Raw genomic sequence first — 13,051 nt, forward strand, 5'->3', positions numbered from 1 at the left:
GACTAACTGGAACTTGTTTATGCACCTAGTTGAACATCCAGACAGTAAGGCGTTAAAAGAATCCAATCTAGAGGATTAAAAAAAAAAAAACATGATCTATTTTTTCTGCATCATGTAGTGACAATATATTCCTTATTTTGGCAGTATGTCTGAGATGAAAGAATGCTATCCTATTAATACTATATACAGGAGCTTCAAATTAAAGACTGGCATCTACAGTATAATCACACCAAGGTCTTTTATTGTTGTACATGATGAAACAGTAAGGCCATCAAGAGTTACTGTGTCCTAGGACCAGTACTTCTGTCTTTTTAGGGTTAAACAGGAGGAAGTTAATAAGCAACTATTTCAAGTGGTCTGATATAAGGTATGTGTGTGTGATAATTATAGTGTCTTATCTCTAATTATTTTCTACATTACCTAAGGTATAATAGCGTGTTGACTAAATATTCTGTTGCCTGATGGTGGCGATGGGCCAGTCATTAGCTCTCTGGGAGATCACTGATAAAGCTCTGTGCACATACTAGCATGGCACTTTACAGTACGTACATTATTACTAAGACACATTTAAAAGGAGATGAGATTGTGAGATTTACCAGTGGGTCCTGCTACACACTGATATACTCCTGCTGTCCTCCAGGTTCTCAAAGTGAGCATGGCTGGTCTGTCAGTGATTTGTTGGTCAGGTTTTAGCACCTGCTGAAAGGCTTTGGTGTTGCGGTTGCTGTACCACACCAAGGTGAGGTTGGTGAAGATGCTTCCTGTAGTACAGTGATAAATGTTTTCCAAGCCTCTTTCAGTCTCCTCAGAAAACAGGTGATATGGTGTACAATATAAATTATATAATGTATGATGTAGTACATGATAGATATCATGTAATGTGTATAAGACATACTATATAGTATATATGATGTATAGTGTATTGATGATGTATAATACATAGGACATGATGCATGCTGTTAAGTAAATGGTGTATGCCGTGAAAACAATTATTACAGTGACAAACATTAAATATTTAATAACACTCTCTTGATAGAAATAATATAAATGTAAATATGAAATAAGTGAATAAAACAAAATGCAAGAATATTGCTTATCAGTATAGTGTTGGAGGAAAAAGAGTGTGGCATGAAGTATACAGATCTGGCAACCCTGTGGTCAGTAGGCGGGCTTTTAAAAAAAGTGCTTCTTTTTTTATTGGCTGCCCAAAATGTCAATTATTCTGAGGAGAGGCGGAATTAAAGGAGCCGCTGATCCTGACAGGAACAACTACTAATTATACTGTAGTAATAATACAAATCTGGAAATTAATGTAATTTAAAAGTACATGAAACTGAGTCAGATTTAAAACTGATGTAAAAATGTGTGTGTGTGAGGAGGGAGGTATTCAGATATAAGATAAAATACTGAATTCAGTCTTTAATCTTTAATTCTTTAATCTGATTAGGTTTTCAACACTTTTATAATCATGGGTGTTTCAGACAGAATATGAAATAATAAATAACTAAAGACGAATAAACATCACATTAACGCTGCAGATCACCCTAAACACAACGGTTGTTCACACACTCAGGAGAAAGCGTTTCTGCAACTTTACATCTGTAAAATAATCAAGACTAAGAGGAACAGCTGGATATTTTACACCAAACACATATCTGGTGTTTTATACGTGCGGCCTATTAACATTAATCAGACTTTAACTGGAAATAATTATCCATAAACACACCGTAGAACAATATCTATACAACATGATTTAAACAAGAGCATCCAAATACACACACACGCACATCTCTAACACCTGTGTGTGAGATACTTATGTCCACATCAGCACGAGTCTGTGCGTGTGTGGTAAAGAAATATAAAGTGTGAGAAACTGACAGCTGGTCCATCTTCATTTTCCCGATTAAAGGCTGTGTGTGTGTGTGTGTGTGTGTGTGTGTGTATGTGTGTGTGTGTGGGGTTGCTATGGTAACACTAGAGCACTGTTTATTAGTCACTAGCTAGTGCTAGCTGTATTAGCTCTAATTTTTTACCATCAGAGCTAAAACTTGTCAATTTATAACAATAAACAAACAGTAAATTATTTGTGATGTATTTGGGACAGAGCCGAAATAGGTGACATTCTGGTCACGCTGCTAACAGTGAACGTCACGGTTTAGGACAGAACCAGAATGGAGGTGTTGTAGTAAAGTGCTGAGTCATGATGGAGTGTTACCTGTGTACAGAAGTGTGTGGTGATGTTTCAGCACCGTGGGTGTGTGTGAGAGATGTTTTTTATAGTATGTTTGTTTTCTCCAGTTCCCATGTACCCAGATGTTTAGCTGGCCACTTTACCAGTTGGAATTGTCCCAGCCCTCTTCCTCAGCTTTAGGGCTTTTCTTGCTCTTGCTCTCGGCGCCGTTCTCCCAGTGGTTCTCCCAGTTCTCCCAGCTGTCCCCGGTGCTGTGCTTGTTGTCAGAGCCCCAGTTCTCCCAGCTGTCTGAGCTCTTCTTCCCGCCCGAGTTCTCCACCTGTGTCCAACTCTCGCTGCTTGGGGACTTCCTGGTCTTGTCGTTAGCGCTAGTGCCGAACGCATCCCAGAAGCCGTGATCGACACTTTCGCTGTTCTGATATCCGGCTGAGTCACTGTGATACACATCGCCCCCTGCAGGACTGGAGGATTTACTCAGCAAATTAATCACAGCGTTACACTTTCAACTACTACAGTAACATTTACAGTGATTTAAATCTTTATATTTTCCTTCATCACGTATAAATGAAACACATTTATAACTATGCGATAAAATGAATTTCAAAATAGGACAAATTTATATATAAATAAAAGCCACATTTGTAGTAAAACTCTTGAGTTAAGTAAAGTGCAAGTAATTTCTGTTCAGGTTTATTATTACTCAAGAATAAGGAGTCTAAGAATTTTACTAGCCACAGAGGAAAATGCCTTGCAGTTAGTTTTGAACAATACAACACATATGTCTTTAAGGGAGTTAACGTGAATGACCGCCCCCTCCACGAGTACGACCGCAGGTATAAAAACACCACTTTTTTCATGATGAATGATATAAATAATAAAATACTGCAAATTCCTTCTCTGTGATAACCCTAAGTGTAACTGACTCTATAAAATAAAATAATAAGTTACCCATCAGCAGCTTCATCTGGTTTTCCACTGAAGAATGAGCTCATGTCTTTCCACCCTTTCGCTCCAGCACCCTGAACCTGAATCACACACACACACACACACACACTAAAATAACTCTTAAATAAAAGCATAAACTTGTGACTTAAGCCCCAGTAAAGACCTAAACAAGATGATAATGTGCTCATTAACTTACCATCAGAATCATTCGCAGCACAGAGAATAAAAACACAAGCGTTATTATCGAAATAATCAGTAAAGCTCTGCCACAGCCTCTTCCTCTGAGATGCTTGGGGTTACACTCCAGAGCACTGATGAGCTCTTCTCTACTTCCCCTACACCCTTTAGGTGTTACTATACACACGCGCACACACTGCAGGTGTGTATTACTCAGCAAGTCCATATGCTGCTCTAACTCTAGCTTGAACTGAAGAGGGCATCAGTGCAGCACTAACTTCTGGTTCTGTCATCTGCACTGATGTCCACTTAAGGAAAGTACAGTACAATTACAGAATGCCTCTAAATAAGCAGCCAAGGGCACTTGATGAGGGGGAAGTAAACAAGTGTATCCCATGACTCTCAGTTTGGAGGAAATGGGCGTGACAGGCTGTGTCTCCTACCTTGGAGGCAAAGTCACTGAAGCTGACGCCGACTTCATCAAACAACTTTCCATCTTTAACCTAAATGAGCCACACACACATACATCATTCACTCAGCTCATCCCCACTTTTGCTTATGCAAATCAGCTGTACGTCATGGTTCTTTAATTGTAATTGATTAAAGACAAGTCGGAATATTGCACTGGCATTTGGAGAGCTTGTTAGAATTTAACGAATCACTGAATCATTTATTAAACAAATCACTAAATCATTTGTAAACTAATCACTTAATCATCTATTAAATGTATTAATTAATCATTTGTTAAACTAACCAATTAATTATTTGTGAAATAATTACAAGATTGTGAATGAGAGAGTTAGTCGGTTAGTCTGCTCCTCTCCACCACCAACAAGCCCTACCCCCTGGTGAATCAGTGAGGATGAGGTCAGTCTTTACCTTCTCCTGTGTAGGTTTGATAACAGTTTGGTTTAAAGTTTGGCCTAACTCAGCCGCCTGGCAAGAGGGAGAGTACGAGTGAGAATTCTGACATGATGAATGATTTAGTCTCTCTCACACACACACACACACACACACGCACACACACACACACACACACACACACACACACAGCCGTAGCACAGTGAAGCATGCTTGTGCGCTGCAGATGGAGATTAAATCGACGCGTGCGTTTTATTTAGCCTTATTTCATGAACCAAATATCCCAGAATGCCCTGAGTCAGTGGTTAACTTTCCCTAGCTGGTTTTAAATGCGCACAAGGAGAAGTGACCTAGTGTGCATTACAGTAATGCAATACAGTTTTTAGGAGCTGCCTCACTAACGCTGAAAAAAAACACAGACGATATCATATACTAAAGCTCGTTAATTACCTCAATTAATTAACTAATTAAATCATTCACTCTTAAATCAATCAGCGACTAACACTCACTTTTTTTATCTTGTACTTAAATGCTACTTATTTATCTGCATATACAGTAATTTATTTAATAAAGGCTACATTCATCTGCTCAGGACACATTTGATTGGCCAAGCGAAACAAACAAAAACAAAACAAAAAAATGTGATGGTGATGTTACACTGATGTTCAAGGACATATGTTAAGCAGCCAAACAAGTTGATATCGAATGATACAAACTATCAGACTCATAAACAAAACAAAAAAAAACTAAAAGTGAGAAGAGACGGGCATGCGGCAGCGGCAGTTTACCGGCTCAGGCGGTGGTTTATAGCCTCTTAACTTTAGTCCACAGAGAGCAGCAGGAAGTGATGCAACGCAACAGGAATTAACTTTAATTTTACACACACTCACACACCCATAACTAATACATTTAAAATCTTAATTAATCAGTGAGGTGTAAATTAGGGGACAAGTTCTGTGGCCTCTGTGGTCTGAGTGTCCCTCAGCGTGACACTGATATTACACACTAATCATCATCATTACTCTGCATGTGTGAAATACTCCTTACATGTCTTACATGTGTGTGTGTGTGTGTTCTTAGCACAGCTCAGAGTCTTGTTTCTGTTTCAGTGTAACTCAATACGCGATTAAAAATTTAACGAGAATTAAAGCCTTACTTAAACAGTTAAAGCTTTACTATAACTGTTATAGCGGTGAGACTCATCTGAGACTGAATCACTCATGCACACTTGCACAAAACTGTAAAATATGACTCATACATATAAATCACTTCAAAAGATTTATTGTGTGTGGGTGAATGTGTGTGTTTGTGAGTGATGCATACCTTTAGAGTTGCCTGACTGGCCAGTTTTGCCGTCTGATAAAAGAGAGAAAAAAAAACATTTTGATTAACATTCCTGTAGAAGCTCTAGATATAACACTGATTTAGTTATATGTCGTTTAAAAAAAAGGACTGTTTTATAGGAACTCGAGATATCAGGGCTGAGGATTGTCAGGGCTTAGGTGGCTAAGGGTCTGGGTTACTGGTCAGAAGGTTGAGGGTTCAAGACCCAGCACCACCAAGCTGCCCCTGTTGAATCCTTGAACAAGGCCTTTAACCCTGTGTCCTCCAGGGGGCGCTGTATCCTGACTGACCCTGCTCTTTAACCCCAGCTTAAGAACTTAAGTGGTTTCACAGATTTCACTGCGCTATGACGTACATGTGACACGACACAGTAAGTGAAGGAGTGAAATGCTGCCACACACTGGAGGTTGTTGTTAGTGTAGGTGTTGCCATGACAATCCGGTGCACGGTCACACACAAAGGCAGCAGTAAAAACATGTGAAACACGATCAACAGTTGCGTTCGTTAGCCGCTAATCAGAGCAGCAGATCTGCTTCTGAGGTGTGTGAAGTGGTGAAAAGGGGGAACAAAAAGAAGAACCGCACAGGTTTCCTGAGGCTTGAGTAGATCATCCTCACACACGGTGAGGCAACAACACACACTCGAAAGCGCAGGGGAACGAGAGAATAGCCATGAGAAACCCGTTCCCGCATAAACCCATTCATGTGTTCACAGATAGAACTGTTATATACACACACACACACACAACATCGCATGTTAATGATATTTAAAAGTTCGTACATTATCTTTTGCAGCTGCTGCAAATTTACTGGCTCCAACTGTGAAACTGCTCCAGCCCTAAAACACACACACACACACACACACACACACACACACACACACACACAGACATACACAGACATGAATAGAGGTGATGGTGATGAGAGACAGGCTGCTGAGGTCAGTGCTGTGTGGAGAGCAGTACTGAGTAAAGGGACGTCATGGCGTTGTTGATGAAGTCTTCGTCTTTTTTTGGAGGATTCGGCGTGTTCCCAAATCCCACGTAGCGGTTCTCCTGAGCCCCGCTTCCTCCACTGTCCAATCAAAAACAACACCACTAATTACTTAAGCCTATAAACAGTAGAGGTTTGTAGCAGTAAGAATGTGTAGGATTATCAATGGTCTAAAGTAAGCACATGACTTGGTTAATGAGCAGTTAACACTTATTAATGCGCAGGTAACTAATTACTGAGGGACTAAAGGTTTTGACGAAAGCCCTGACGTGTGATTATGAGGACTTGAGTGCTTTGATGTTAGTAAGCATTAATAACCACATTGTGTGTGTGTGTGTGTTTGTGTGAGGATGCTGTAGGAGGTGAGAGCTGACCCCTGGTACGAGTTCACGTCATCACTGAGCCAGTCCTCAAATGCCTTATCAGAGTGTGAGGACGTCTGAGCCGAGCCTGCTGCGCTGCTGTGACACACACACACACACACACACACACACACAAACACAAACACAAACATTTTTTAGGAAAACAGATTATTATGAATAAATGTAAAAATAATTAAAGTGTGTGTGTGTGTGTGTGTGTGTGTGTGTGTGTGTGTGTGTACACTCACCGGTGTGATGATGAGAGACTGGTCTTGGGCTGAGGAGGAGTCCAGTTTTTAGCAGCAGAGTTTTCAATAGACCACTCTTTACCTTCTGCCTCAGTCACCACCTATCACACACACAAACACACACACACAAACACAATGCGTCACATGTGAACAGCCAGATGTTACCCTGGATTTAGCATTTAACCACTGAATCTAACGGACTACAGACTTCTCCTGAGGACCTGTGACCTCAACATTTCCACACCTCCTGTAGGTGGAACACAATGATGATGGCTTCAGAGTCGAGCCATTGTCTTCCTCCATGTCCTGAAATTGTGTGGCTGTTGACAAACATGAACTTAATACCATTGATATTCTGTCTCGACCACTGAAAAACCCCTATTTGAAGTCAGAATCTGTCCCTGCTCTGGTGCTTCTAAGAAGGCATGGGCAACCGTCCGCTCCACAGCGGCTAAAACTGTGCGTTCCTGAGCTGCCAGGCTGCAGTACCAACTCACAAGCTGTGTGTTCTAGTCACTGTGTTCATTTTCTTGTGTTCATGAATGCTACATTCTGGGTAAAATGAACAAATCTGTATGTTGTAAAAATTCTATATGAAGTTTGCACTGAGACAGATCACAGTCCTCATTACCACAGATTGTTAGATAAGGGGGATGTGAAATACCACATCAGACATGCAATTAAATATATCTGTCAAAAGCACAGGTACAACAAGAAGTGGATTAAGTCATTCACAGTATCTTTCTCACCTCTATATATCTACCATAACTCTAACTGTAGTTTCTGATTCTAAATGGAAAATAACATAAATACACCAATTTTCTCCTGAATAGCGTTTATACAGTCGGAGCTACTTAAAGAAAAAACACTTTAAAAAGGCGGTGCGGCTCATTAGGGCACACACAGAGGCCTGATTTTTAAATGGCCTGTCACTCGGACATGTGTGAGACTTGACCCCAACCCAACACCCAAGGGGTTTTTGTTCCTACACATGTACCACAACGCAATCAGCTACATTTGTGACGTAGCGGTGTCTGTTGATTTGAGACAGATCTACCCGTATGTGTGTGTGTGTTCGCACGTGTCTCACCTTGTCCCTGAACAGTGCTGCAGCTCGGCTGTTGTATTTCTCCTGTAAACTCCAGTTGGGGTTGTAATCGTCCTGTAGCTCCAGAAACAACTGGAACTTCTCGTTTCCTCCAGCCTTCATCTTCTCCAGCTCCACATCCTTCCACTTATCCATCGACACAGAGCGTACGAAGCTAAAGCGACCACACCCAGAGAGGAAGAGGGGCTAAATTACATGTCTCTCACCCAATATGACCCTGTTTCAACTTATCTCTTTCTCTGAGACTGACCTGAGGTGAACGCCGAGGCCTCTGTGTTTTCCAGAACATTCCAGACAGATCCATATTCCATAAGTCACACTGACCCACTGAGGGTTAAATGCCCCGCACTCAAAGCATACCTGGAACACACACACAGTTCATAAAAGAAAATTGTGTCACTGAAATATCATTGTGACTTATTTTACCTGCTGTTGCTTATTAGAGTTTACACTGTAACCTCACTGTAACACACCACAACACTGTAAAAACAAACAAACAAAAAAAAAACAGTACAACACATTGGAACATCTTTCTAACGCTAGTGAGGTTGCAGCAAAGTTACAAAGATATTAGAGTAAGGTTATAGTTAGATTAGAGTATGTTACAGTGTGTTACGGTAAGGTTAGCGTTACAGTGAGGTTACACTGTGTTGTAGTGATGTTACAGTGTGTATACAGTAACATTACAGTGAGGTTAAAGTGTTACAGTGTGTATACAGTGAGGATACAGTGTGTATGTTACAGTGTGCTACAGTAAGGTTAAAGTGTGTTATAGAGAGGTTACAATATGTATACGGTAAGGTTACATTAGGGTTAGTGTGTGTTACAGTGTGTATACAGGGAGGATACAGTGTGTAAGTTACAGTGAGTTTACAGCATGTATAAAGTGTGTTACAGTAAGGTTACACTGTGTTGTAGTGATGTTACAGTGAGGTAAGGGTGAGTTACAGTGCGTTACAATGAAGTTACAATGTACATACAGTGTGGTTACAGTGTGTTACATTGAGGTTAGTGTGTGTATGTACAGTGAGAATACAGTGTGTATGCTACAGTGTGTTTACAGAGTGTTACAGTAAGGTTAGAGTGTGATAGTGTGTTACAGTGAGGCTACAGTGTTTATACAATGTGAGGTTACAGTATGTATATAGTAAGTATACGGTGCTTATACACTGTATATACAGTAAAGTTACATTGTGTCACAGTGAGGTTATAGTGTGCATATAGTATGTATACAGTTTACATACAGTAAAGTTACAAAGTAAAGTTAGTGAAGTCAGAGGGTGTTACAGTGAGTTTACAATATGTTATAGTGATTTACATATACAGTACAGTGTGTATACAGTAAGGTTGGAGAGTGTTACAGTAAGGTTTGTGTGTGTTAAAATTAGTATATAGTGTGTTACATTGTGGTTACAGTGAGTATATGGTGTGTTACAGTGAGGTTACAGTGAGCTTACAGTGAATACAGTGACCTAACAGATTATTACAGTTAGAGTGTATACAATGAGGGTAGAGTGTGTTTCAATGTGTATACAATGAGGACAGACTGCACTCTGTAACTCTGTAACCTCAGTTTAAGTCTGTAGACTCACTGCACTCTCACTGTGAGATGATGATTTTGCTCCTATAATTAAGTACATAAAGTGAAAGTATACACACGTTATTTCCATCATTGGTCCTGACTTCCTTCAGGACACGTCGGGTTCGAGGACTCGCCATCTAAACATATGTACACACACACAGACACACACACATAAATAAAACCACTCTACTATTACTGCTATCAGCATGGATGTGAAATGAATTACTCCACAGTGATGGTGTTGATTATGATTTAATATCAGACAGTTATAAGCTGATAATAAACCACCTGACAGGTGAGTTTACATTCTTAGCTGTGTAAATAACTCATTCATTACTTTAACACGGAATATTCCTACATGACACACAGTGTTATAGTCAGCAATCACAGGTGAGGGTTAAACATCACTGCCCTCCTCCAGGCCTCAGGGTTTATTCTCCATGAGAGGAAACAGACAAGTTCTCCATCTGACAAACCCGACTAAGATTAGACTTAGATGAAGTTTAATGAAAACACAGCAGGGAACTGTAAGAAAGTGGAGTCCTGATTATTCACCTGAACAGCACTGAAGACCTGGGCTGAGGAGGATGAGGATGATGAGGATGATGATGAGGGTTGGTGTAGCTGCTGGTTCTAAGGAGACGAGCTGATTTAAAGACTAATCCACAGAATTGTTCCGCTTTATCACTGAGTGTCCATCCACACCGAGCCCCTGTGTCTCTCCGTCACAGCGCTAAGACAACATCACGCCGATAATCTACACATCTCCTGTTTTTCGCTTTGCTGCGTTGGCAGTAGAGATCCCGCGCGTGACGTCACACCGGTAGCGGAAGTGAATCCCTGTTATTCGTTTCATCCGCGAGCTGTTCGCTTTCACTTCCGGATTACACACGAAATCTCTACGTCTCCCTAATGTTGTCTTTTTTTTAACTACCTTAAAAAATGATAATGTGTTATAATTATATATATTTTTTTGTACTACACCTCCCACAATCCCTCGCGCTTCTTCCTAGCTACAAGCCTGCGTTAATCAGAGTGTGGCTATATTTGCTAAATATAGTATAATCATATATATAATAATAATAATATTAATAATAATAATAATAATAATAATCTAATAACCAGATAAATTTGGGCATATTATTTACTTACATTTATATTTAAAAACATCCCTTTGCGTCATTTCCCCCGCTAAAAACTAGCTAGTCTGTAGGATGCGGCTGGAACACCCGGATAAGGCGGAGCTCTCTGATTGGTTAAGATGACCCTCGTGTCTCGAGCTTGTATATTATTGTACGTAAAAAAAAAAAAACATGAATAATGAACCGAACGTGCAATTTTTTAACTTATTATACATAAATTATTTTATATAATTATATTCTAAGTCTATGGTCTGTTATTTTTTTCAATGTGTTGCACAAGTAATATCGCAACTAGTGAGCCCCCGCCCCTTTTGGGGAAATACTTTTTACGAACTTAGTTCCGGTGTTCCGGGATATTCAATTTCCCTATGTTTCCCCGGTCGATTCAGTTTCCCCATGTTTCCCCAGTCGCGCGCAGTGCGCGCGCGCGCGCCGATTTAAATCATGACGTCACTCGCTATCTAACGCTGAGAAGGCGAACGAGGATTTTAACAGTTTTCCTCGTTTTAAAGTGTTTTTACGAACTTTGTAAAATTAAACAAATAACTTATGCAAAATAATCGAGTGTTTTTTCGCTTTTTTTTTTTGTATATTTGAAGATAATTCAGACGTTTTAAGCCGCTGTAATAGGCTGGGCGAGTACTGACATCACGACTACTGTTATTACACCTACATTATCTGTGTGGTGATAGACGTGATACTGATTCATTCTGAATATATTTAAGGTTATACTTTGTAATTTATTATTGCGTGTAACTCAAGGGTAGAGTTCATAATCGTGATAACCAGGAAACTCTTTTTTTTTTTTACCCACTCACAAACATCCAGTTCTATTAAACCATCTGGTAACATATCAAACACACAGGTACAGGAATGATAGGACACCACACTCATAGTTATCCATCTATCTATCTAGGCACCGCATATGATGGGGAAACATGATATCCTGAACTGGGTGAATTGATATTACACATATATACACACACAATAAAATAATGTTTCAAAAGCACTGTCTTTCTAATTCAGTGTGGGGAACTTATTTTCCTGGGCATCAGGTAAATCTGTTCCCCCCTCCCTACTGGCTGTGGAAGTATCAGGGATGTCTGAAACTGATTCAGAGATATGTATGCCAGGAGCAAAGATAAAATAGTGATCAGAATGGTTTAAAAAAACACTGTCTTTTAAATTCAGTATGGGAAACATATTTTCCTGATCATCAGAAAAATCCGTTTCCTCCTCCTACTGGCTGTGGAAGTATCAGAGATGTCTGAAATTGCCTCAGAGACATGTGTGCCTAGGTAATACAGTGAGATGATGTTTTTTAAAAACACAATTTTTAACAAGAGACTCTTGGAAATCAATTCACCCAGTTCAGGATATCATGTTTCTCCATCATATGCGGTGCCTAGATAGATAGATAATGTACGTGTAATAACAGTAGTCGTGATGTCAGTACTTTCCCAGCCTATTACAGCGGCTTAAAACGTCTGAATTATCTTCAAATATACAAAAAAAGCGAAAAGACACTCGATTATTTTGCATAGGTTATTTGTTTAATTTTACAAAGTTCGTAAAAACACTTTAAAACGAGGAAAACTGTTAAAATCCTCGTTCGCCTTCTCAGCGTTAGATAGCGAGTGACGTCATTATTTAAATCGGTGCGCATGACCGGGGACACATAGGGAAACTAATTGCCCGGAACACCTGTATGACAAAGTGACGTTGGTAATGACGTCACCCCACGCCGCTTCCATAGACTGCTGTATGTCAGACAGCTGAGCGACTGGATGTCAGTAGTGATGGGAAGTTTGAATAGTCTTAGTGACTCGGTTCTTTAAATCTCGTTCATCATTTAGTTAATTTTCGTTGGTTTGATCAGAAATAAAATTAAATATAACACTTTCAATAAACAGACCCCCATAGCGTCTATGGTGTCACATGAGAAAAGAACGAACGATTCGGACTGAAAGACTCAAAGGTAACTACCCATTTCTGTTTCCTGTACAAATATATGGAACTCCAAAGTGTTCAAAATTAAATAAATAAATAGAACATGATAAAATAAATAACTCTATAAATAAATAAGTCACATTATATAT

At 39.7% G+C, this 13,051-nt stretch overlaps 1 protein-coding gene across 5 annotated transcripts; it reads right to left on the minus strand.

The window, feature by feature from the left end:
* Positions 1-1,418: 1,418 nt before the first annotated feature.
* arfgap1 (ADP-ribosylation factor GTPase activating protein 1) lies at positions 1,419-10,672 on the minus strand. 5 transcript variants are annotated; one of them, XM_053483843.1, is made up of 13 exons: positions 10,366-10,671; positions 9,888-9,947; positions 8,479-8,588; positions 8,211-8,382; positions 7,121-7,221; positions 6,885-6,968; positions 6,483-6,591; positions 6,299-6,355; positions 5,498-5,530; positions 4,193-4,249; positions 3,757-3,816; positions 3,140-3,216; positions 1,419-2,652 (listed from the first exon to the last, which is right to left on the minus strand). In XM_053483843.1, the coding sequence occupies exons 2-13, from the start codon at positions 9,945-9,947 to the stop codon at positions 2,331-2,333; spliced, it is 1,242 nt and encodes a 413-aa protein (XP_053339818.1). In that variant the 5' UTR covers positions 10,366-10,671; the 3' UTR covers positions 1,419-2,330. The 5 variants fall into 5 exon arrangements, with proteins under 5 accessions (XP_053339818.1, XP_053339817.1, XP_053339821.1 ...); XM_053483842.1 differs by having other exon boundaries at positions 6,885-6,971; positions 10,366-10,665; XM_053483846.1 differs by lacking the exons at positions 3,757-3,816; positions 4,193-4,249 and adding an exon at positions 4,963-4,992 and having other exon boundaries at positions 3,140-3,210; positions 10,366-10,672.
* Between the last annotated feature and the right edge of the window lie 2,379 nt (positions 10,673-13,051).

Source organism: Clarias gariepinus, chromosome 23 (genome assembly GCF_024256425.1).
Source record: "Clarias gariepinus isolate MV-2021 ecotype Netherlands chromosome 23, CGAR_prim_01v2, whole genome shotgun sequence".
NCBI classification, from domain to species: domain Eukaryota; kingdom Metazoa; phylum Chordata; class Actinopteri; order Siluriformes; family Clariidae; genus Clarias; species Clarias gariepinus.

Coding starts and splice junctions, on each gene's coding strand:
- arfgap1 (XM_053483842.1), bottom strand. CDS start 9,947: ATGGCGAGTCCTCGAACCCGACGTGTCCTGAAGGAAGTCAGGACCAAT. Junction 3,217..3,756: donor TCAGTGACTTTGCCTCCAAG/GTAGGAGACACA, acceptor TGTGTGATTCAG/GTTCAGGGTGCTGGAGCGAA. Junction 2,653..3,139: donor CCAGATGAAGCTGCTGATGG/GTAACTTATTAT, acceptor TAAATCCTCCAG/TCCTGCAGGGGGCGATGTGT.